Raw genomic sequence first — 27,188 nt, 5'->3', positions numbered from 1 at the left:
CAGTTTAAATAAGCAATATCTCACACAGGGCTCCTCTTCTAAAGGGATAGTTCAGGTTTTACTGATGTGTGGCAGCACAGTCACTTCTGTGTCCATGTGAAATAAAAATAATAATAATAATTATCATTTTATTTAAAACGAGCCTTTTAAAACACCCAAGGACACTGTACATTAAGATGATAAGACATTACAATAAAATATATATAAAAAAATACAAAGAAAATGAAAAGACTTCACAGAGGGACAGTGGTTATAAGTTGTAAGCTTGTTTAAAAAGGTGAGATTTTAATATCAGACAGGTGGTCAGGAGTGCCAGAGCAGCGGAAAGCCCTGATCCCCATGGTGACGAGGCGGGTGGAGACGGATGTGAGGGAACAGGCAGGGGTGAATACTGTGAAGATGGAAGTACGCAGACCGAGTTCTATTATTGATATGAGATTGGAATGATAGAGCGCTGTCGAGGACGACACCCCGACTCTTAACCTGAGGGGAGGCGGAAAAAAATCTGTTTCATCACTGTTTAGTTTGAGGAAATTTGAAGAGAACAATTACTTTAAGTCATTCAAGCAGTTGGAGAGGGAAGAAGGTGGGAGGGTGGAGTTACAGGTACAGGACAAAACAGGCTATCTAACGGCGAGGTTACATGATAGATGAATCTTTAAGACATTTTACATGCTGTAGACTTAAACTGCTGTGATGTAGCTCTGGAAAGGGTCAATGTGAACAATGTGAATTGTTGTCAGCCAGAATGGCGTCACCTTGGTTGCGTGACGTTCAGGACTGCCATGTTCTTGGTGCTTTGGTGCTGTTGTGTGTCAGATTCTTTTGAAATTCTATTTTGCAAATGAGGACTGAACAATGAGGGGATCCAAGAACGAAGAACAGAATCACTAGTTTACATGTGGAGGTTCCTTTAAGGCATCGCAGTGGTTTCATCTCAGGATTCTCCTTTTTTCTCTCTTTTAGCGCAGATTTGTTTTCTTGTCTAGTTTAGTCTACGATCATTGGTTTGATGTTATGATCACTCATTTAACTTTTTAATTCCCATTTTGATTGTCAAGACTGATATAATGTCCACCAGTTATCACACGAAGTACATTAATTGTCATTTAATTTAAATAATTTATTAACAATATGAATGTAACAATAACCAGTAAATGCTTAAATCCAGGGTTTTCCACCACTGAATAAGGTCATGAGTGGTTATTTAATTTTCGTTTTAAAGTACAAACATTAACATTGAACATACGGGAGGAGGCCAGGTACCCCTTCATCATCCTCATCAACATTCCAAAATCATCCCAGCTGATATGTTTATCATGAAAATACACAATGCGAGTGTGTGCGTGTGCAACACACACACACACACACACACACACACAAAATCTCCTCACATTTTTTGCAGAAAATCGTTTCTATATGAAAAAACAGGCATCTTACCGTTTCTGTCATCTAGTGATTTTAATTTTGTTATTATAACTAGAAAATGAAAAACAAATTTTTTTTTAAAGTTAGTCCATCCCTTTCTGACATTGACAAAGAAAAAAAACCTTGTAATTCAATTTTAATGTTTGTATTTTAAAACGAAAATTAAATTTTTGTTTTTAAATATCCGTTTATGAATTGAAAATCGAATGACCAAAAGACGCACGGACGGTAGTTGCGTCATACAGAGATGTTCTGTGCTGTGCTAAACACGTGCATAACTCAGCTTACAAACAAAACTCCAGTTGCCATGGTTACTATGAGTTGGCAGCAGTGTTGGGTTAGCGGGATGAGGTAACGTGTAGTCGTGCTAAAATGGCTACAACGCTATTTATTTTCCTCTGGCACGCCTACACTGGAGGCGTGGTCAAATCAGAGGTCAAGACCGTGATGTCGTTTAGAATCATATTCTATTTATAATGGAGATCGTGACACCGCCAGTCATCTGACACTATTTCACACTGACAGTATTAAGCCATGTTAGTAACACGTCTTTGGAAGTGACACTGGAGCAGAGACACGTCATCTGAGGAGTTCAGCAGGCACAACACGGGCAGCGAGCAGCGCGGGCAGCGAGCAGCGGGCAGGAGGCGGAACCTGAGTGTACTGTATAACACTGCTGCGCTCCATCATTAGCTGGTGAAGGGTTTGTTAATGACTTTGTCAATCCACCTCAGGAACCTGCTGACACGAGTGTACACCCCGGGGAAAGAGGGGTTACCACAGCCGTGACCCCACGAGATGATACCTGTCAGCACCCAACGGCCCCCCTCCCCCTGGCAAACCAGCGGACCCCCGCTGTCCCCCTGGCAACTGTCCACGCGGTGGCGCTCCGACAGGCTCCCGGCACACAGCATACGGCTCGTGAAGCGATGAGCGTATCGTTTCTTGCACTTCCAAGACGGGAGCAGGGGCACCCAGGCCTGGAGCAGAGTCCGAGAGTACTCTGAGTCTGGCAGAGGGAAAACATTCATGTTCACATACACATGACAATCTCAATGAGTGGTTGCTTGTTTCACAGCTAAAGCCACACTTAAAACCTGTGTGTATGTTCTAACTGAATAAATTGAACAGATTTATGCTGCGTCTAAATTTAGACGCAGCATAGAAATTTAGAAAGAAAGAAAGAAAGAAAGAAAGAAAGAAAGAAAGAAGCTTTTGAAAGACATGACATCTATTCATTTTTTAGAACTAATAATAGGAAAAAAAGAAGATGCGAGATGACGCCTCTAGAGTGGCAGCCTGTTACATATTAACTGTGTAAAACATGTTTACGTTTTGTATATTCTATATTAATTGAATCTTATTTTACATTTGTTATGATATACCTGGTACTTGTGGTTGGATTGTTTTGTGTAAATGTGAATCTGTCATTGTATTTAATCATTAACATGAACTAATAACTTAATGACTTACTTGATGATGAGTAAATGCTGTTGCATAAGTGTTACACACACACACACACACACACACACACACACACACACACACACACACACACACACACAGTCACAGTCACAGTCACAGTGGATGAATGATCACCTGTGATGCCCCAGCCCGTGATCACACAGGCGTCCGGTCTCTTCTCCCACTTGTTGCCTGACTCTGGCAGACACACTGCACCAGTGTGAGGGTTGAATGCCACACAGTTGCCCTCTGTACCCTTGAGCCTCACAAGGGCGATGTCATACTCCCAGTCCTGACTGTGATACTTCCTGTGGATGACGATGCGTTCAGGGGACAAGGTGCGTTCAAAGTCATCCTGCTCCTCAGTGTGGTAGTCCCCCAGGCGTAACACGTAGTGTGATGGATCTCTGCCAAATCTGAAAGATTGGAAATGATTTTCTACATAAATGTTCATCATTTAATACAAGATAAACTGAAATTCACTGTTTTTAAACGGGATTATTTCCATGGTCATTTCATCAAATGTGATGAAATACCTCGTTTCTTCTTTTAAAGACATTTCTAATACCACTTAAATTAATTTAAATGTAATGTCAACCTCACTACAATAACTGATTGTGATATTTATAGATTCATTTTGCATTATAAATATGTTTTAATAAATATCATTCTATATGGAAACAAACGTTTATTCATAAATGATGTGAAATATCATGCTATATCCATCCAATAGTCACCATAGTCACACCCTGGACAGATCACCAGTCCATCACAGGGACACACAAAGACACACAACCATTCACTCTCACACTCACACCTACGTGTTAATAACATGTGGTCATTTTAAAAGATATGTTAAGATATAATTTACCAACTTATGCTGCATGACAACAGTCAACGGATCAGCAGCCAGTGACTCTTATATAATATTTTGTTTCTTAACAATAACTTTTAATCTCAATTCTCTAATTTGTGTTTAATACAGCATATAATCCCACAACACTTTTGACAATGTGCTAAATAATAGGCCAAAGCTTTGCGATAACATGCTCTACTTAGAAAAAGCCCAAAGACATCATGTATCGTACATATAACACACAAGTGTGTCGTATATCTTTTTGTGAATTTCCTCTTTTATTTATTATTTATTATTATTATTATTATTATTATTATTATTATTATTATTATTATTATTATTAAGGGTGTCATGTGGTCCTGAGCTCCTGCTTTTTCAGACCTTTACTGTTTACAGTTCAGGAACCTGCAGTAAAGAACATGTTCATATAAAAGTGTGTCAGTGAGGAACATAGCTGTTCCCACTGCAACCAGCAGAGGGCGCTGCCTCCTACCTCTTGAAGCAGTGGGCAGCGGTGACAACCCAGCAGGCATTGATGAGAGAGGCGCCACACAGAGGATGGTTTCCTTTAGACTGAGACCTCAGCCACAGAGAAACCTGCCAGGGCCACTGACCCCTGAAATCACACACACAGGACAAACTCTACGTTACGTTACAGCTAAACACCAAAGTATCCACTGGTTTTTCCACATCCTTCACACACAGAACACTTGTAATTGTGATGATGTTGCACAGGTGGAAGACGCCTGTTTTCTATGTGAGACATCGCGCCGTCCACACAACCTTCCTGTGCATTAAAGGCATTTCCAGGTAACAATGCTTTTCCATAAACACTGGAAGAGTGACGTCACCTCTGACTTCACTGTGTTCTTCTAGTTGAGAAGAAACAAATGTATCTTGGGTTAATACCAGCATTGGGCTGGTCATTGCCATAGCAACAGAAAGGACTACACGTGATTCTGAGACACTCTAATGAACAATTATTCAACCCATCCATCATTTATTGATTTCTAAATGAATCGTCAATTATTTGATAATCTAATAATAATTTGAGTGTTTTTTAATTATTAAAACAAGTTTCTCTGATTTCTCAGCTACTTAAATATGAATATGAATATTCATTTTCTGGTTTCTTAGCTCCAAATGACAAAGAATTATTAAAACTGAATCATTTTGGTATGTGGACTAAACGTCATCATTCTCAGGTTTGAGCCAAACTGATCAACATTTTATGGACCAAACAATTCATGGATTAAAACATGTGTTTCATGACTGTGAATAGATTAGACCACCACCCACATTAACAGTGTTAGGAATTATCATATTATTATAATGGAAGCTCTTTAAAAGAAATTATATAAAATATAACCATTATTGTTTTACAAAAAAAAAGAAAAGATAGTAAAGCACATTATTATTTCTTAATTAATATCAAATTATAGTTATTTACTTCCTTCATTCCTGAACTGAAAAATTTGATTAATTTCTGACTAATTTCAGAGAAGAATTCCAGTGAGCCGGCTCAAAAAGTTGAATTACAGTTTGTTATTTGCCAAATAAATAACAATAGTTTAATAAACTGTCACCTCAGCGCCTTATCTCCTCCTATAATCCGCCGGCGCCGCCGTTGATTATTGAGCCTCATGCCACAGGTGTGTGTCCACATGTCTCCCACAGGGTCCAGCGTGTAGTCACAGATGACCCCAGCGTCCTCACTGTGGCGACAGTCATGTCCGTCCTGACCCACTGTGGAACACTGCTCTAACGACGTCTCCCTCCCAGAGCAGCGAACGTTGTCCAGGAGGATCGGACCTCGACCCTCGCCAAAGTACGCCATGGACCGAGCTTTCGCTGAGCCACTGAGAGGACAGCACACAGGTCTGTTAATCTTTGTTTTCTTTTGTTCTGGAAATATCATTGTACTGCATATTTGTGTACATAGACAGTAGTTTAAGTTGAATTCATTCTATATACCACAACGTTTTCTACACAACTGGTTTTCTTCTAATCAAAACTATTCAATCTTGTGTTAAAAAGTAACTTGAATTTGTTATAGACTGTTCCGTGTGTCTTTGACTCTGAATTCTGTACGACTTTGTGATTTTTGTGAGGACAAGCAAATATTTTTCAAAAACAACAAAAAGAATTCAATTGCAAACCACTGCTCTATTTTATTTACTGCATATCTTATTTGAAACAATTTGACTAAAGTGAGGTGAAAACTGTGTTTGATTTGAACTCAATTCTTTTCTTTTCTTTTTTTTATGCATTCCCATAATGCCAGCAGTCTTTCCTTGTCTCTGTTTAACCCTCTTGACCAGGGGTGTCAAACATACGGCCCGGGGGCCAGAACCGGCCTGCCAGAGGGTCCAATCCGGCCCATAATATGAATTTGTTCAAATTTCACACTACGATTACAATCTAAACGTAATGTCAAATACAATATTTTTCACTTCCAGATACCAGTGACTAAATGTTTGTGCCTTCAGATCCAGATGTGATGTGTAAATAGTAAGTTTAGGCATGATATTGTTGAAATTGCACTTGTTTTGTTTTGTAAAACTATCCTTCATTAAATGTAAAACAAAGGAGAAAAAACAAAGGAGTTCTTGTTGTTCATAGGTTATTATGCTATTATTTTACCATTTTGACTGGTCCGGCCCACTTGAGATGAAATTGTGCTGTACCTGTGTGTTGAGTTTGACACCCCTGCTCTTGACTGAAGAACAAACACACGCCTTGTTTTTCATTCCTCCTGATCTTGTTGTTTGCTTCCACACAGACTCTGATTTTCATCTGGATCAGAACCTTTAAAATGTATTTATATAAAAGTGATTTGTTTCTCACACTGTTGGGTACAGAGTTAAACTCTCTGTCTCTCTGTCTATAGAGAACATCTGCATCTGTATCTTATGGGGACAGAATTTACACTCTAGAATAAAGGTTAAAGGTTCTTGAAGTAAAATTCCCTTTGTCCACAGATTATTTTTGTTCATTGAAATCAATTAAGAATACATCTTCTTCTAATTGGGTATAATGTATTGAATGCATTCATACTAACGTGAACCCGAGCTGTTTGCAAACTACAGCTGCGCTGACATCATTCCAGCCGTCGTCACACACACTTCCCCACTGGTTATTGATGAAGACCTCCACTCTCCCCTCCTTTCTGCTTTCTCCACCAACCAAACGCACCAGAGGGCCTGCAACACAACCACCACACACTTCCATCAGTGGATGGTTCAGGATTAACAACTGGGAAGAAGCACTTAGTTCATTTGTTCACACCTGCCGGTAAAATGTGTGTTTTCTGTGACACACATGGACGTCATGTGTTCATCAGGAAGCTTTTAAATGTGTGTGTGCTGTTTACTGTTCACTGCTGTGGAACTTAAAGAGTCAATGTTTAAATATAGTGCATCAGCGTGACTGTGAAGTGCTGAGGGAAAGTCTTAGAAGACATTTAACCCACTGTTGCACACCTGTGACGGCTGTGTGATGGAAAGATGCACATCAACCCGCGGCTCCCGAGCCACATGCGGCTCTTTACCTAGTTTCATGCGGCTCTTGTGTTCATATCAGGGGGAAAACCTCGCTCTGAAAATGGCGGGGAAAAAAATGCACAGGACGTTTTTAACAGAGTGGAAGAGTTTATAATTTTTAGTTGGCAAGTCATTGTGCCATGTGGTTAGTGTGTGACATTTACAGTAAACGTGGCTGAGCACAGGTCTGTGCGTGTGTGTGTGTGTGCGTGTGTGTGTCTGTGTGTGTTGACCACCTGAGGCTGACATGTCACTGGCGTCTCGTTCTCTCTCACAGCGAACGACCACGTCCTCGCTGTGGGAGCAGTCATGGTCGCCCCACTGGGAGTGGGAGCAGGCCAGTAGAGTGGACTCTGATCCCTGACACCTGACGTCATCCAGCAGGATCAGCCCACGACCTTCTTCATACACAACATCAGGGGACACGTCAGCCTGGCTCCTGCACACACACACACACACACACACACACACACACACACACACACACACACACACACACACACAGACACACACACACACACACACACAGAGCTGGATATCTCCATGTAGACTGAAGATTTTAAACAAACTTGATGACATCACTACTGGAAAGAAAATCTATAAAGGATGCGCTGGATCTGATAGGTCAAAGGTCAAGGTACTCTAAATTAAAAAAAAGATTTTTTGCCTTTTTTTGTCTGAAAATGATACACTGACACGAAGGTGATGCAATAATTAGGGGTGTCAAATGATCGCGTTAATTGGGATTAATTAATTACAGTCATATTTAGCTTGTTATGTTCTTTAATCTTTTTTAATTTTATTTTTAACTAAGTATTTCCTAATTATTTGGAGTTTGACAAAAGAACACAGTGGAATGTAAATGGCTGCAAACAATAAATGACTTTATAAAGCCACTTTTTTGTTATATATCAATCTTTTGATCTGCCACAATAATGTAATAATGAATTTAAATGAAAATACCTCAAGTTGAGGGCTTTTCTAAGTCATTATTAGGTGAGATTTAAAAAAGAAGAGATGAATTAGATCGATTAATTACAGATCATAATTAATTAATCTCTCCATTGACAGCACTAGCAATAATGTCTTTGTTCAGGTACCTTTGCCTTCCAAAGATCTACACAAGATAACCACTATTCTAAGTCAGAAAACTGCCTTATTGTGTAGAAATACTTAATTTGTAAGAAATAAGATTAAATACATGAATTTATTTAATGAATCTTTATTCTTACATGGTATAAATGATGTAATAATGATGTGGAAGCTGTTGTATGCAGTATGCAGTACGACAACTACCTGGGTGTCACAACACAGCTTATTGACAATGACTGAAAGTTGTGATCCTTTGCTTCGACAGTCAAAAACACAGACGTGTGTCTAATCACTGAGACCTGCGCGGAGGAATTCCTCCACATCGCCAAAATATAAACATATTTATGATGTGATATGAATACTTTTAATAAAAAAACACACAGAAAATAACTCATTATCACTTGAATTTAAGCGGCAGGCTGCAGCGGAGCTGTAATGACTGACCTGAAGCCCAGCTGTCGACACACTACCTGTGTGTTGAGCTCCGTCCAGTTGTCGTCACACACAGTGCCCCATTGTCCCTGGTGGTAAATCTCCACGCGACCCTCCCAGTGCTTTAATGATCCCACCAGCCGCACTGCACCGTCTGCAACAGGAAAACATGCACTTCATGCTCAGTTCATGCTCAGTTCATGCTCAGGACGCGCAGGAAAACTCTGGGTTTGAATGTTGTTTCAAGCATTTCTCCTCACAGAGATCTTTATCTTTGTTTTACGCTGGAGATCATAATGCACCTGCATGTGCTCAGTCATAGCCTCGCAGCCTGTGTTGGGTTGGTCATTCACACAGACATAGAGATTTGCATGGACAGGACACATTTGAATCTTAAATCATTATCATCATTCAAGATTCAAGATTCAAGATTCCCTTCAGCAAAAGCATCACAGATGCAGATCAGAAAGATTTCGATTAAAAACACAGATGAAGGAGAACTCAGTTAATATATAAAACTGATTTAAATTACACAAGGTTGTGATTGACTGGATTAGCTGCAGGCTCCGTCTTGTTTTCTACATTCATGAATATGATGATGACTATCAACTTGTATTTAGTGCTGTTTATTATGACATTCAATAAAATCGTGTCTCGTTCTACCAAACATATGGAGGAAAAGTGAGTGGCCCAAAGTCACCAAACTGTATATAAAGATCTAGACTTTTGAAAGCATAGCTTCAGTATTGATCAACGCTTGTTGTTTTAGCTTGTGATGCGTTTCCTCTGCAGCCTCTGACCTGTGTATGGGTTGCAGGAAACAGCTGCCACTTCCTTGTGGTCACCGTTGTGTGGTTCCCAGTTGTTATGAGGACACTCGTCCAGAGAGAGTTCATTTCCTGTGCACTGGACCTCATTTAGCAAGATGGGACCAAATCCCTGGTGAGGCAATGACCAAGCTTTAGCCACACCCCTGTTAGTCAGGACAAACACACACACAACAATGAATGAGAAGCACATTAATGTCTGCGTGTGAGCTACTGCCGGGCGTTCTCCTATCATTACTGCACATTCGTTGTCCTGCTGCCTACTTTTGTCTTTTGTCTCACACTTACACCTTTATGGTTAGGAATAGCTTGGAATAGGAAATGGGATTTTAAAACCCATTTTCAGACATGTTATATTCACTTTAGATGTATAAAATGAAAGGGATTAAGATTCAAAGGAGCCACAGATGCGAGTCCGGGAATATTTCTTACCCCAGGTCCAACTGCCGACAAACCACCTCAGCATCAGTGTCATCCCAGTGGTGACCACAGATAGTTCCCCACCTGCCTTTGTGGTACACCTCCACATGACCCTCGAAGTCCTCCAGGCCACCCACCAGCCTCAGAGGGATTCCAGTGCCTGAGAAACACGAGAGAATGCAACAACATCCATTCAGCACAGTGCACATGTGTGGCAATCAGTGTGCGATTGCTTTAGTCCAGTTGTGTGAGTCACTCCTGGGATGACACGTGAAAAAAGAATGAAAATATGTACATTTGTCAAAATCAAACACAGGAAATGACTCATTTTCACTTAGTAGTTAGATGTGGTTATGATGGGATATCTCTGTGTCTCCATATTATCCACCTTTATTTGTTAAGCACTTTAATCAAACCACAGTGGACCAAAGTGTTGTACAGAATAAATAAAAGACATAATAAGTAAAAGGTTCAAAATGAAGTGAAATAGATTAAAATAAATTAAAGATCATTAAAAAAAACACATGAAGAAATAACAGCCATACAATAAAAAACAATGAAATCAAATAAATTAAATTAATTAGCTAAAAGAGATGGTGGGATGTGGGAACACCTGGTCTCACCTTCCGGTTCAGCACAAACCAGCCCCGCCTCGTTGCCATGGTTGCAGTCATTGGTGACAAACTTCTGGCTCTGGCACAGCACTAAGGAATTTTCATTACCACGGCAACCCAGACGCTCATAATGGAAGAATGACCCAGGACCAAAGTAGGATTCGTGCAGGGCTGTACCGATCTCACTGCACACACACACACACACACATTTCTCATATTTAAATAAGTGAATGAATTTATGTTAAAATGGTTGAATAGACAGTTCTATGCAAAAGTCTCAGCTCTGTGAAACTGTCCTGCTCACCTGAGTCCAAGCTGTCTGCACACGACACTGGCATCACGGTCAGTCCAGTGTGTGTCACATACTGCCCCCCACTGGCCATTCACATAGACCTCCAGTCGCCCATTGTTGATCGATGACCCTCCCACCAATCTGGCTGCACCTGCAGACAACACAGGGGTAACACGTATGCTTTATTCACTGATTTGATTTGCTTCAAAGTATCCAGCAATTGTTTTGAGATCACTACTCGCGGTATAGCCATGAAAACCCGTCTATTGCACCATTGATGCAGGATTCTGATACATAAACACCTGTATTTTTAGTTTCAGACTGCATTTCAAGTGCAGCGTCTACATGTGCTGTCCATATGAACAACCGCAAAGTCCAACACGTCCAACAATACCATGGTTACGACCTAAAGACAGGAGAATCTCCCAGTGTCTAAAAGTAAAATGTTATTAAACTAGACAACTGCGACATGTTTGCTTTCAAATGAGGTATCGAGACTCAAGTGAATGTAATACACTTCCATAGCATATAATGTTAATGAAGAACAACACTCTAAAGGTCCAGGTATATTAGTACAGACAGGTGACAGATTGTTTTGAGACACTGTGATCTCATTATACTTGTATACTGTATGTATCCATGTGCCTCCCTCAGCTCTGCTCACCCTGCTGGCAGTCACAGTGAGCCCAGCTGATGGCACCAGAGCTCTGCCTGAAGAAGCACCAGGGGTTGGCCTCTCCGTCTGGGTTTCGGCAGAAGTTGTGCTCTCCCAGTCCTCTCTGCGGGTACTGCTGTATGTAATCTGGGAAATCTGTCCACTTGAGGCAGGGGAAGCCCGAGTCCGTGTGGAAAACTGAGCCGTTATAATATCCCAGCTCTTCAAAGCCTTGTGAACAGGAGAGAGCAGCTGCAGACACAGGACACGAGACAGTCACTCACTTCTTATCTACTTGTATAATTTAATGAGTAAGATTGTTAGACAAACACAGAGATACAGATCACTCAGATCCTGAACCTGAAGCTTAATGCAAACATCTGTCAGACTCATTGTTGGCTGTTTCATGTATGTCATGTGCTGACTGGCTGTTCTCTTGAAAACTTGGCGTGTGTTGTGTTGTTTTCAGGTGGAAGTAAACCTTCACCCCTGTGATCACTGACACTTCTTTGATTACCACAAGATGGCACAATTGTTAAAATTAATCATTTACTTCAAATTTTGTAATGCCTTCCATTACTTTTTACATTAAACATTTGATTTAATTTGCAAAGGTTTGCCTGTTTTTTTCTTTTCTTTTCTCTTATTTCCATCGTTCCCCTTTCCCCTGGTTGTCTGTGCATGGAGAGGCTGAAGAGTTCATCTCGTGCCATATCAGACTCAACATTCAAAGATTCAAGGTGTTTATTGTCATATCCACAGTAAAGAAACACGTTTGCCTGTGCACTCAAAAATAACAGCAATAAAGTGTACAAAAAGAAATAGTATTAACATTAATGTATAGTATATAAACAAAAATAATAACTATTACAAATATAGATATATGTCCTATATATCAAGGCCATCCATGAAAAGAACCTCAGGAGAAAAGCTCCATTGTGAGTTAATAAGAGGGTAAAAGTGTCAGAGACAAAGAAACATTAGACACCAGAGAAAATGACCTTGTGCCTTCACATCAGACACTTCTCTGCATTTGTGGCCCATGAGAAGCAGATGGTGAAGTCATTCAGAGAAGCTGCACGCAGACCATTCAACTGCTGTCTCAAGGCAATAATGGCACATTTAGGCTTTGGAAGCTTAAGAAGATATTTCAAGGACTGAATGTACATTTGTGGTCATAAGTATTTACTTTTCTAAGGCGGAGTTTTGCATTTTTGTTTCATGAAACATTGTTTTCATTTTGTGAGATTCAATAGTCATGAGTCTAGTAAAGGTATTTATTTTTATTATTTAGCATGTGAGCATGTGTATTTAAACACATGCTCTTACTGAAAAAGATACTAAATGAAATCATCTACAAGGGACAGTGAACGCTTCCATAGACGATGGAAGCATCACATCAATGGAGTGAAAAGAGCCATTTTGAACCAGGGTGACGCTCAACTGATTACTGAGGTTATGAACGACATCAATACCAGTCTATGTGACATCAACCACATACAGTATATGATGAAACATCTCGAACATCAAAGGAAACTCGATGTATACAATGCTATCACAAAACCTGCAAGAGAAAGAGCTGGTGATCCTGAACTGAGTCAGAGTCGATATTTGAGCACACACTTTCCAGCATAATCTCAATCTTTTAATGTCCAGGCATTCTTGTATCACAAACAGGCAGCTGGTGAAGTGGCAGCCACACAAGACGTGATACAAATGATCAAGACTTAACATCAGTATGAGGATGAAATCAGAGACTTTGATACAAGATTATCCACTGAAAGAGAAGCACAAGAAAGGTATATGGAATATGCAAGAAAAGTGAAAAGGCACAATGCAGCTAAAGCAAGGATCATGCTGAAAGCATCCAGGACGATGAAGAAAAACATAGTGTCCCTCTTCCTCAACTAAAAAAAGAGCATGACATTTCTCAGCTAAGAGTTCCTGTTTGTCCGTCACAACCATTCACGGCCCCTAAAACAACATCCTCTGTGAGCCAGCGTCAACAATCAGGCTCCACAATCACAATCAGCTATGATGGATATGTCCCATGAAGGTTCTCATGATCTTGTGAGGACACATGCTGAAGCAATTACAGCAAATAGGATTCCACTTCCAGCACCTGCATCTTCTTTGGAGATGACAGGATGCTGTGTATTGATGGTAAGAAGCTGCCTCACCAAGTGAAGCTCTTCTTTATTACACCAGTATGTTGGAGGTCCAGTCAATGGTGCTATTGAAAGACACTTCATAGCTGGAACAGAATGTCTTAACACTGACTGACTAACCCATGACACTGTGAACAACTGTTTTATTGGCATAGTTTCACACATCGAGGTCAAATATTACCAACGGTACAAAGCCGTCAAACCAGCCAACCAAACTTTGCGTTGCTTCTCACTCAGCCCCAAAAACGATGTTATGAATTTTCACGAAGCCTGCACACGAAATGCATGAGACCAGAAACAGGAGAAAGGTTTTACAGAGCTTTAGTGACTCTTTAAATCAACAAACAAAAGGTGAGCTGGACAGCTCGGAAAAAAGGATAATCGCTGAGCTAAACTAGCGCTCAAACTTGAGAAAACAAACAAAACCTCAGCTTGACTATAACTTCAAAAGATCTCTTTCTTGGTTCGAAACATGGCGCGACACTGACAACATACATCAGGCACACTGGCAGCCGAGAGTGGGAGAAGGGAGTATATGTAGGGAGCGAGGGTAATGAGCACCAGGGGAAAACTATCAGGGAATCAGGCAAGACAGCTCACAGGAAGGAGAGAAAACCCCTTACCAAAATAAAACAGGAAGTGACACTGAACTAAAACTAACTAACACAACTGACGGGGCATGACACGAGTCATCATTGAGCAGAAGGATAGTTTGGATAAAGTCACTGTTACTTTATAAACCTCTGGGCAGTCCCATACCATATGCTGAAAGGAGCACAGGCCACAGTTTGGACTGGTTGACAGAGAGATCTCACAAAGGCCTTCTGACACAGATGACCACAAAACCACCCACAGTTAGGTTTCAGTAGGAGGACAGGATGCAGGGTCTCCCAATCCAAAGATTAGGAAACACTGCATTATGGTATATTATCACATTGTTGTTCAGAATTGTTCAGAATCAGATCAGAATCAGCTTTATTGGCCAAGTCTGAGTGCACATAGAGGGAATTTCCACTCACTGTGTAACTAGACTTTTTGTATGTTTTTATAACGTAGATAGAGTTCAGTCTCAGATTAAGCCTATAATCCAGAACGACCCTCTGGAGAATAGTTTGCACGTATTGCTGTTTAACTGTGAACATCTCTTATTTAGCTTCACTTGCAGTTTTCACATTTTATCGACAGGATCGCAGACCGCTTCAGATTTCTCCCTCAGGTGATGGAATACCAGAGTGATGTGTAAAAAACAGGTTCTGTGTTAAACCTGATACGTTCACCTGGTAAGCAGATGGAACTTTAACAAGACAGCTGTGCTGGTGAAATGCAGAGAAGCTACTGCCAAGTGTGAAAAGTGATCTAGAAAAGTCCTTTATATTCAAACACAGACATACTGTAACCCTGATCTGAAAGCATGAAAATCCTCCAAGAGTATTTCAGTGTTGACCCTTCACTGCCATGTAAGATGAGGCCACTAAAGTCCACTATGCTTATAGCGAAGGGTTACTTCCTGTTTCCCTTTCAATGTCACATGTGTCTCAATTTCTGAAAACGCTAAACAAACTGAAAAGAGTAAACTACTTTGCTCGAGTAAACACAAAGAACACAAACGTCCTGAAACAGAAACACAACACTCAACATCATGTCGTCGGCGAAGCAACCAGCCTGAATGGAATGTAAATGGGTGTGTGTGTGTGTGTGTGTGTGTGTGTGTGTGTGTGTGTGTGTGTGTGTGTTGGGGGGGGGGGGGTCACACCCTCAGGAAAGGAAGCTTATGACCTGCCAAGCCTCAACTCAACTGGATAAAGTGCTGCTCTGTTCTTCTGATACGTTGGCATCACAACTGTAAAGGTGTCAATTGAAAATCCTGCAGACTCAGCGTTTGTTGATTCAAACTGTGGGAAAAGTTCATTGGATGACATCTGCACCTCAAGTGCATTCCTGCTCCTGTTGTATCTCCAAAACAACCTGGATCAAAGAGTCATGTGCATCATGTGCATCATGTGCATCATGTATGGAGATTCAAATGACTTTGTTTTATCCCACTTCATTGTTGGAGTCATGTGTTGTGTGTAAAAACTGTACTGAACAGTGGCGGTGATTGACTGAACATCATATGTTGGGTGCACATTTAAACACAGGATCCAGGCAGCTTTCCAAGTTCCAATATTTTATTTCCAAGTAAACGGTAGTTGGTGATGAGGGGTAATGGTGGATGATTTTGTCTATATGAAAATGATAAAGGAAATATTACAATCTAGAAAGTATCAAATATACAATAAGAAATGAGGTTGTCTTAGACTTACATCAATAATACATCCACTCTTACTTTCCTCTCTTTAGCAAAGGATTAAACTCAGGATTCTAGTATAATGACACACAAACATTAAGTAAATCTTCAAACAAGATGAATCATTAAATGAGTGAACGTCCATAAAACTCACAGCCAGTGTCCCTTTGTTCTCCTGGATTGTTTGGAGGAAAAATAGGGGGGTCAAAGGGCGGAAGGGGCGGGTTATATAGGATCAGGGGTGTGGTCCAGGTAGGTGTGGCAGTGATGAGGCAGGTGAGGAGGAGACAGGTGAGGTGGAGACTTGGGATTTTAACAGTTACTGCTGCTGCTGCTGTTGTTGTTACTGCTGCTGCTGCTGCTGCTGCTTTAACCGCTGTTACTGCTGCTGCTGCTGCTGTTACTGCTGTTACTGCTGCTGCTGCCGTTACTGCTGCTGTTGTTATTACTGCTGCTACTCCTGCTGCTGTTACTGCTGCTGCTGCTGCTGCTGCTGCTTTAACCGCTGTTACTGCTGCTGCTGCTGCCGTTACTGCTGTTACTGCTGCTGTTGTTGTTACTGCTGCTGCTGTTTCTGCTGCTGCTGTTGTTACTGCTGCTGCTGTTACTACTGCTGCTGCTGCTGCTGCTGCTGTTACTGCTGTTACTGCTGCTGCTGTTTCTGCTGCTGCTGTTGTTACTGCTGCTGCTGTTTCTGTCGCTGCTGCTGTTACTGCTGCTGCTGTTTCTGCTGCTGCTGTTGTTACTGCTGCTGCTGTTACTACTGCTGCTGCTGCTGCTGTTACTGCTGCTGCTGTTACTGCTGCTGTTGTTGTTACTGCTGCTGCTGTTTCTGCTGCTGCTGTTGTTACTGCTGCTGCTGTTACTACTGCTGCTGCTGCTGCTGTTACTGCTGCTGCTGTTTCTGCTGCTGTTGTTGTTTCTGCTGCTGCTGTTGTTACTGCTGCTGCTGTTACTCCTGCTGCTGTTACTGCTGCTGCTGCTGCTTTAACTGCTGTTACTGTTACTGCTGTTACTGCTGCTGCTGTTACTGCTGTTACTGCTGCTGCTGCTGCTGTTACTGCTGCTGTTGTTATTACTGCTGAGGCTGTTTCTGCTGCTGTTGTTACTGCTGTTACTGCTGCTGCTGCTGCTGTTACTGCTGCTGTTGTTATTACTGCTGAGGCTGTTTCTGCTGCTGTTGTTACTGCTGTTACTGCTGCTGCTGCTGCCGTTACTGCTGTTACTGCTGCTGTTGTTGTTACTGCTGCTGCTGTTGTTACAGCTGCTGCTGCTGCTGTTGTTACTGCTGCTGCTGTTACTGCTGCTGCTGCTGTTGTTGTTACTGCTGCTGCTGCTGCTGCTGCTGCTGTTACTGCTGCTGCTGCTGCTGTTGTTGTTACTGCTGCTGCTGCTGCTGTTACTGCTGCTGCTGCACTCATACTGATCAATGGATTATCAAAATAGTTGACAATTCATTTAGTAATGGAGTAATAATAGATTAATGGAATAATTGTTGAAGCTGTACAGGGATGAAAAGCTCAGAGTACAGACAGACAGACAGACAGACAGACAGAGACCAGGCTTATGTGTTCTTCCCTCGCTCAGATCACATTATTAACATTTACATCATGCTGAACATGTTACACAATCATTGACCAATAACACAAACTGTGTTCACCTTCATTTCATATATGAATATGGAAACTTTGCCGCCAAGCAAGATAAGTGTGAAGCACACATTTTTGCAAAGGTCATGTAGAGGTCATGACACACACACACACACACACACAGAGTTTGACCCTTACCTGTAACAACAGTCAAGATTCTCTGGTCAGAGACCTGTGGGGAAAAAGACGAGGACATCAGGCAACAATGAGCTCTTTCAGATAACAAGTGGTTCTCAGGATGTGTGTTGTGCTTTTATGCTAACATGCTAGAGTACATAACTGTTGAAACACATGTGGGGAACGCTGTGTGAAAATGACTGTGTTTCCATGACAACGCTTTCCTCCTCTGCTCCATGGATGCTGTTGGGACAGCACTCTGGATCAAATGCTACTGTTTATACTCCTATTTAAAATATAAACATTAAATTGATCATTCTCAATCATTTTAAACTTCCTCATGCCACCACGCATCATCCCATGTCATGATAATCTGGGTTATTCAATGTTTTTTTGAAAGGAATAATATATACTCCTTCATTCATTTATCTAGTTATCTAGTTATTTGGAGAATGATTCCTAGTTAAATTCACAATTGATTCACAATATTGAGCTAAATTGAAGGAGATGGAGTTCTGCTGGGAAGACAAACGTTGTCAAGTCAGGAAGACGAAGATATGACTAAGCAAACTGAAACAACAAGATGGCAGATTTAAAGTTGGCACGGTGCTGTTTGTGTAAAGTGCTTCAAAGTGATATTTGAGCAAAAGTACAAGTATCTTAAAGTACCTGACATTTACTGTACTTAAGTATCAAAAGTCATTTTCTGATATCAAATGTACTTAAGTAATAGAAGTAAAGTAGTATGTAGGATGTAGTATGAAGTATTTCAACAAAGTGAGCAATTACAATTTTGAATATGACATTTATTGTGGCTTCTTCACAATAAAAGCATAATAATAGGTACAGGCGAACAACTTCAAACAACATTAAAATGAACCTTCTGTCATGAAGCGTGACAAACTCTGTGTCTGCTTGTATTTTTGAAACTTTTTGAAACTTTTGGAGTCTGTGGAGCTTCTAGACTGTGTCACACTGTGTTTTAAATCTGCGGTTTATCTGCATGAGCTCGCTAGCTCACCGCTTAGCCGCTCAGCTGACAGCTGAAACAGCTGATAGATGAAACCCAGCATCCGGAGTGTACGACAGAAACCCGGAGACCAGAACCTCGGTGTCGGACGCGGTAAACAACGAGCCGCTGGTGTGTTTTAGGTCCACTTGGAGCCAAAATCTGCGGCTAACAGCTGAGCGGCTAACAGCTTGTGCCGCTAAAAACAGCTAGCGACAACAAACAGGCATGATGGAAGATGGTTAAGGGAAATGTATCAGAGTATAAATAACGACGTAACATACAGATATGTGAACATTCTACTTAAGTACAGTAACAAAGTATTTGTACTTACATTACATTACAACACTGTGTATGATGAAGTTGCCACGTTACCAGAGGAATGAGTAGCATGCACATCTGAATGTACTAGAGAGCATGGACATTAATAATAATAACATGTGTGTACAGAAAATAAGCTCAATACAACTGCTTATGTTTAAGTTATTAGTTCTTTTTTTATATGCAGAACTCTTTCTATCTCAACTCTGTTGTTTGCATTCAAAGGAGAATTTCCCCTGTCCTTCTGTGTGCTTTTATATTTTCTCTTAAAATCAGTTTTCAATACTGAGAAGATTTGTGATTAAGAACTTTGAATTGTGTGTGTGTGGGGGGGGGTTTACAGCTTGCCATAAATCATTAGAAGAAGAAAAAACAATAGAGGGAACCTGGCTTCCGTATGTCAAGTGAGGTCAAACAGTGACCAGTGACCTAAGTGTGACAGATGTCGAGTTTTCTGGTGTCTTTGTCTCTGTGGTCTCGTCCTCCACGCACAAACACACAGTTATTGCTCATACATATGTATACTTTGTGGTTGAGTTTGGAGCAGCCTTTGTTTCTGTTGGTCGTGTGAATATTCTGCACCACGTCACAGCATTCCACAGTCAATGTCAACATACTGTAGCTGGTCTGCATTCTGTGGAGAACCGTCGTTTCCATGTCATCCATAAATACTAATGTATTCAGAGCACAGTGGTGTCTTTGTCAAGACCATGATGCCAACACGTCAGCTGGAACTTCTGGGTCCAGTTTGAATGAATAATATATAATATATGTATCTACTGGTGGAGCTGACTTTTCCACAAAGCAGCTCTTCTTCAGTATGGATTACTTCCTTGCTCTTCCTCTACTAGTGTCCTTCTTGTTGCCATGGTTGCACAATGACGCTCTCCGCTCAGTGGAGCCGTGCATTGATCCTCTTCTTCTTCTTCTTCTTCTTTGGAAGGAATGCGTCCTAGACTTGTACCGCCACCCGATGGTGAAGTGAGATACTACAGGACCCTGACGAGCGAATGTGCAATGTGGCGCGCACTGTGGAAGTGTACCAGGGCTTTGAGTGAATGGGTGAATGGCAAAATTGTAGTGTAAAGTGGCTTTGAGTGGTCATCAAGACTAGAAAAGCGCTGTATAAACACAAACCATTTACAGTGATAGAATAACAGGTTAGACAAAGGACAATATTGGTCAATATTTGCTCCACCGGGGGCGAGTATCCCTTCATTATACTGTGATTTTTGCTAACATGGTCTGAAGACTTGGTTCCCCCAAGTTTTCACCGCCGACATCCGACAAGGTACGTATAATAATTGTAACTGTAATAACTGTAAGTATCTAACGTTTGTTTTTGAATGATTAAATCAATGTTTTATTTGTGTATTTTGAGTTTGTGGTTGATTTTTGTTTGCTTACTTCATAAAGTCTTGCTCGCTTGGTGAAAAGTGTTGTTTTATAATATTGACATGTCAGTCCTGCTTCAGAGTCACCACTACATACACGTCAGCTGTGGAAGAACGTTGTGTAACTTTAAATCAGCTGAGTCATTTTAACACTTATCTACAGTGATAATATCCATAAAAATACGTGCAGACTTTGACCTGCTAATAATGTAAAGCAAACAGAGCTGGACATTTTGAATGTTTGCTCAGTCCTCGGTGACTCTGAACATCAGGTGTCAAACGTGAGGCCGTCTCATGCAGCCCCTAAAGCTGAATGTGAACATGTTTAAGTGTCTTACAGGCTTCACTGTACACGCATAGACCTGCACTCCACATTAAAGTCATTATGCATAAATGCTGTGTCCTAAAGGGATGGGTTTTTTTTTTTAAATGTTGGTTGTAAGAGACAGTGACTGTGCAGAGCGAGCTGCTGCACCTGGATCCACGAGCACGACACCACACAACACCAAAGTTCACACAGCAAATCAGTGGTTTTATCTCACGCTGGTTTGTGTCACTGAGGTGAATCCGTACAAAGGATTTCAAACACACATTTGAACTAAATGACGGAGGCAGCAGTTGTTCAGCGACTCCTGTGTGCTGTGATTTGAAAAAAAACATTAGGTTCCCAGTCAGAAAACTCACAAACATTCTGAAGACTACATGGTCTGTATTTGTATAGAGCTTTTCTAGTCGTGATGACCACTCAAAGCTGCTTTACACTCCACCCATTCACCCATTCACCCACTCACCCACTCACTCACACATTCATACAGAGCATCTCTGTGCCGCACATTTTCTATCACTCGTCTTTCATACCCACTCACACGCTGCCAGCACAGCTGTGAGGACCAACGTGGGGTTATGTGTGTTGCACAAGGACACATCAGCATGTAGACTATGAGCCGGGAATCAAACCCACAACCTTCGGAAGATGAAAGATGACTCGCTCTACCCCCAGACTAGTGTTGGTATAGACGTTATGATGAACATTATGTGTGTTTTTCCCTCGTCCATGTTTTCTGCAGCCGTACTTCTCTGACATGACAAAAAACACTTTTCCATTATACAGTTTCCTCTTGTCTCTACTCAGGTATTTTGCTTTTCCATCAGTGACAGTACCTGCTGCTTTTTTAGTATCTGCTGCTTTTTAGTACCTGCTGCTTTTTTAGTACCTGCTCTGACGAGGTTCCAAGTGAGCTGAGCCGATACGAAAATGTGACGTCGACAGACTGTCAGCCACTGATTGGCAGAGAGTGATGATAGTAAAGTCCAACAAAAGAATCAAACTGAACAAAGCTGAACTGTAGATCACTTAAAAAGACTTAAAAATCCCCAAACAGCATTAATGTCCAACATTAAGAAAAGGAAATGTCTAAAATGTCAACATTTAACAGAGGAGTCTGGTGTCGTCAGCGATCGTGAGCCCAATCACAACCCGCTCAGTGTCACACGGAGTCTGCTCTCTGGTCGCACAGGAAGTACTGAACCATTCAGAGAAGAACAAATCTTTTTCATGAACTGATTCTAATGATTCAGTTAGACCGAAAACAACTGACCGTCACTAGTTTGTGTTTGTGTCACTGCAGTTTCACACAGTCGTGCTATGACGACCTCGCCCGAGTGAGCTGTGGGGCACAGCGTTGGGGCACAGCGTTGGAGCACAGCGTTGGGGCACAGCGTTGGGGCACAGCGTTGGAGCACAGCGTTGGAGCACAGCGTTGGAGCACAGCGTTGGAGCACAGCGTTGGAGCACAGCGTTGGAGCACAGCGTTGGAGCACAGCGTTGCACCTCTCAGTGTATGTACTGTATATAAGACTTGTGCTGCGTTCCATTTACATGGTAGGTTAGAACAAGGAGTAACAGAGTTCACCACAGTCCAGTTCAGAATATGCTCAGTTGTGCAGACTTTTTCCCTCCAGCTCAACAAACACTCCAAAACCAGATCTGCTCACATTTGGACGACTGCAACTTCCTGTTAATGGTCTACATCGGGGGTGTCCAGACTTTGTTAAAGGAGGGCCAGATTTGATCATGGGAAGATTCCTGAGGGCCAAAGCGCCCCTCAGACCTTCTTTCTAAAACTTACACTGTTTTATAATAATTTGACCAAATCTAAGCCACACAGCAGTGAACACATGAACACACTCTGGAGTCAGATATCTGTCTGTGGACCTGGTTTTACCAGCTGAGCTAACACAGTGAACATTACTCACACTTTAACTTCCTTTCATTGGCTTTTGGGAAACTCTAGAATTTATTTTGAATGAACCTGAGGAGTCAAGCGCTTTGCCTTTTAACCTTTGAATCACGTTTAAAGACACATTTTTGCAGTGTCCACCTTTACAGTGCTCAGTGTGTGTGTGTGTGTGTGTGTGCGTGTGCGTGTGTGTGTGTGTGCATGTCTGCGTGTGTGAATGTGGAATTTGTGATAAATACTGAGATAAAATGGCAAAAATCTAAGAAATACACCAATAGTGATTTTTGCATCTAAAATAAGCAAAAGCAGATAGAAATAAAGAGCAGGTAATAAAATCTAGTTTCCATAGTTACAGTACAACATGTGGTTTCTACAACTTTACTTTGACAGCACTTTTATATTTGCCTGACCTTTGACCTTTCCATTCACCTTACTATGTGAGGTCAAGTATCTACACTTGATTTATGAGTTAGTTTACTGGTCTAAAGTTTGCAAAGACACACACACACACACGCACACAGAGACAGGGACTGTGTGTGTGTGTGTGTGTGTGTGTGTTACCTCCTTTCTTTACTGACAGGACCAGTAGTCCTCATAGAAACCAAAAACCTGGTTCTGATGAGGCAGAAACTAATTTCTAAGTTTTGAATTGTGGTTAGGTTAGGGTTAGGCATTAACTGGTTATAGTTAAGGTTATAACACTTTGTGTTTAGGTTGTGAATGAATGCAGTGTCTTAAGAAGAATAGCAATGCAAGCCTGTGTGTGTGTGTGTGTGTGTGTGTGTTGTAAAGTGATGACAGTGAGATAAGCTCTCAGCGAGACTCAGAGAGAGTCGTGATAAACCTGATGTAGTCGCCAGTTCCAGAGGTTGAACTATGAAATGATTGAACGTGCACAGGCTTGTATCTGATCGTCAATTCAATCCAAATAAATATCTTTCACTGCGTCACTTGAATGCGTTCATGGTCTAATTTTACATGATGTTCAATAATAACCCAGATCAACAGTAGTTACTTTATAAATTCACACGATCGACTTCTCCTCGGGTTAAAAACATAAAAAAACAAATCTGCAGTAGTGCTGTGTGGACATGCAGGAAGCATGAGGCTGAGTGGCTGCACCAAGTGAGAAATAATGTGAATAATAATAATAACACCAACGTTAAAATAGAGACAGTATATGAACACACACTTCTTGGAGTAATCATTGTCCATAAGCGCACCTGGAAATCACATATGATTCATATTAAAATTGCTATATTACATAAATCCAGATATACTAAATAAGAATAGTTTATTATCTATTGTTCAGTCTTAATGGAATATTTAACCTACTGTATTGATGTTTGGAGTAACACCTATAAAGTAACACAAAACCAATGTACATTTACAATAATGATCACATATTCTACTTAAAATAATAAACCAAGTACTTATTTATTCATGAAACTACATACTTTAACATTTTATGAGCTAAAATAAATAATGATCTCCTGCCAAACAGAGAGCGTCCATGTTAACTCAGAGGAAATGAAGTGAAGGTGTGAAGCAGCTGCACACATGAATTCATATGATTTAAAACTCTGACTCTATTAATACATCAAATCAAAGATAAAATGGATTTTCCTGTTTTTCTTTTATAAATCACACGCTGACACGTAACAACAGCACTAAACATGTGTTTGTGTGCACAATGCAGCTGTTTATAACAATGTGTGTTTAACAACACGGTAACACGCATCTGCCTGTGTGTGTGTGTGTGTGTGTTTAAAAAGGACCTTTCCTGTCATAAACACTGACCTTGTCAGGACCAGTCGTCCTCATGGAGACCAAATCCTGGTCCTAATGAGGCAGAACCTCATTCTGAGAAAAAGGTTAGGGGAAAGACTTTGTCCAATTTTTGACAAATGTTGACCATTTAGAATCAAACTGTTTTGGTTGGTCCTCAAAACTTTGAAGGGCTTTTTTTTAGAGATTCTACCCGTTTTTAAGGTTAGGGCATTTAGTGCGTGCGTGCGCGCGTGTGTGTGTGTGTGCGCGCGCGTGTGTGTGTGCGTGTGTGTGTACCTCTGCAGAGACACACAGCAGCAGGAGCAGCAGGAGCAGCAGCAGACAGCGCGGGACCAACACGGCCCTAACTTTCCTCCGGTTCATCCTGCTGAAGGAATCATTTCCTCCACAGCTTCCACTCACACCTTCAGCCCCTCTGTCCACCCGTGTTCCACGATACGATCAGTTATCCGAGCCGAGCCGAGCCGAACCGAGCCGAGCCAAGACAGCGCGAATTGCACAAGAAGACAGTGACAGGAAAACACATTCTGTGACAGCAGTGGACGCGCAACAGTCTAAATACAGCGGAGCCAGACATCCAACCCTCCTGGAAGAGCTAAATATGACTCTCTCTCTCTCCCTCTCTCTCTCTCTCCCTCCCTCCACGTATGTGTGTGTGTGTGTGTGTGTGACTCACGCGCACAAGCTGACACAATGCATTCCCTCACCCTCACCTTTACCTTCACAACTAAATGTAACATTTAACCCTAAAATCAAGTCTTAACGCTCTAAAAGCTCTTTAAAGTTGTGAGGACCAACTCAAATGTCCTCACATTGTGTCCTCAAAGCCGCCTACACACACACACACACACACACACACACACACAGGCACTAGGGTTAAGTCTAAAAATGAAGTGATATGTATGTTACTATTATAACATGTGAAGGTGTCACATGAATAAGGTGACAGATTACAGAAATGCCCGGAAGTCCTTGAAGGCCACATGAGATGTCAACAGCCAGAGGAGAAGCAGCTGAGGAAAAAACAAAACAACACACACACACACACACACCTGCGCACACGCGCACACACACACACGCACACACACACACCTACACAGATACACGCACACACACGCACGCACGCATCTACATACACGCACACACACGCATGCATCTACATACACGCACACACACACCTACACAGACACACGCACGCACACACGCACGTACACGCACGCATGCAAACACACACACAGACACACGCACGCACACACACACCTACACAGACACACTCTCACACACGCACGCATGCATCTACATACATGCACACACACACCTACACAGACACACGCACACACGCACGCACGCATCTACATACACGCGCACACACACGCACGCACACACACACACACACCTGCACACGTACACACGCACGCACACACACACACACACACACAGAGAGAACTCAGGCTGCAGAGTCAACAGCAGCGCAGGCAGCTTTGGACTTGATTTTAAATGCAACACCAATGACTCATGAGGGCACTTAGAGTTTGGGATTGAACAGACATGAGATTCTCTGCAGGCTCACGAGAGTCGATTCACTTCATTTAGGATCTGACAAGAAGTCTTTGAAATGCCTCAGGACCCAGAGCCCTCAGAAGCTTGCATGACACAGGAAGAGTATATCGTCCACCTTCAGAGAAACTAAGAAAGCTCCATCACCTGAGATCTGGAGTCTTTCAAAGGCCGTTTCTGCAGCATTATGGGATGGTTGTTGTTGTTGTTTACTAATGAGGTGGGAAACGTTGCATTCACAGCAAAACTTTATTTTCAAGATGGTAAAATAAGCCTAATAAGTTTTGCACTAGAAACATAATCTAATTTTAATTCAAAAAAATCAACAATTTGAACAACTAACATTAACCTTTAATTACCATAAACACAAAAACAGGAACAAGTTAAGTATTTGTAAATGCATGGTTTTGTTTTGACAGAATTAATATTTTTGATTTAACAGTGTGTGAGATACGCTATAAAGAAATGCATACAGAGGTGAATTAAATACTATTTCTGTTGTGTATTACAAGTCATTTTCATTTAGTCAAAGGAGCTCTCAGAAGAACAAAGGTTGGAGAGCTCTGTTCTAAGCTCAGAGTTTTCAGTAAACGTTTACGACACGACAGAAGTTCTTTGCTGTTTACAGTGTGAACGTGGCTGTAGATTTACAGTATTCTAGCCAAGCATCATTTGATTTCTACTCGGTCTGTCTTTGCAGTGTTCCATTTATGTCACATATCAGAGCTGGACGTGACGTCGCCTCCGAGGTCGTTCCATTCCACAGAGAAAACATGGATGCAAACGTATCACCAGTCAATAACCTCTACAGGGGATACACGATACAACACGCGATACATGCTCTACGATACCAATGATATCCATACAATGATTCTGTGATCAATATATTGGAAGACAATCACACAGTGACAGCTGTCTCACTGAAGGAAACAAAACATCTTATATTCTCTATATATTCACACCATAGAGAACAAACGTGGACGGAGCATCTCTTAACGTATGTAGAAATGTTTGGGTAAGCAGGGTTAGTTAA

The 27,188-nt window shown here is 41.4% G+C and overlaps 1 protein-coding gene across 1 annotated transcript; it reads right to left on the bottom strand.

Annotated features, from left to right (window-relative positions):
* Window positions 1-1,663: 1,663 nt before the first annotated feature.
* On the bottom strand, window positions 1,664-25,199 carry si:ch211-51a6.2 (neurotrypsin). Its single transcript, XM_058652021.1, has 14 exons — window positions 24,875-25,199; window positions 17,865-17,898; window positions 11,632-11,874; window positions 10,980-11,118; window positions 10,685-10,860; window positions 10,074-10,221; window positions 9,615-9,787; window positions 8,827-8,968; window positions 7,527-7,729; window positions 6,810-6,951; window positions 5,335-5,607; window positions 4,242-4,364; window positions 3,028-3,308; window positions 1,664-2,437 (listed from the first exon to the last, which is right to left on the bottom strand). The coding sequence occupies exons 1-14, from the start codon at window positions 24,959-24,961 to the stop codon at window positions 2,118-2,120; spliced, it is 2,484 nt and encodes an 827-aa protein (XP_058508004.1). The 5' UTR covers window positions 24,962-25,199; the 3' UTR covers window positions 1,664-2,117.
* Between the last annotated feature and the right edge of the window lie 1,989 nt (window positions 25,200-27,188).

This window comes from Solea solea, chromosome 15, assembly GCF_958295425.1.
Source record: "Solea solea chromosome 15, fSolSol10.1, whole genome shotgun sequence".
Taxonomy (NCBI): Eukaryota; Metazoa; Chordata; class Actinopteri; order Pleuronectiformes; family Soleidae; genus Solea; species Solea solea.
This window is presented reverse-complemented; position numbering and strand designations above follow the sequence as displayed.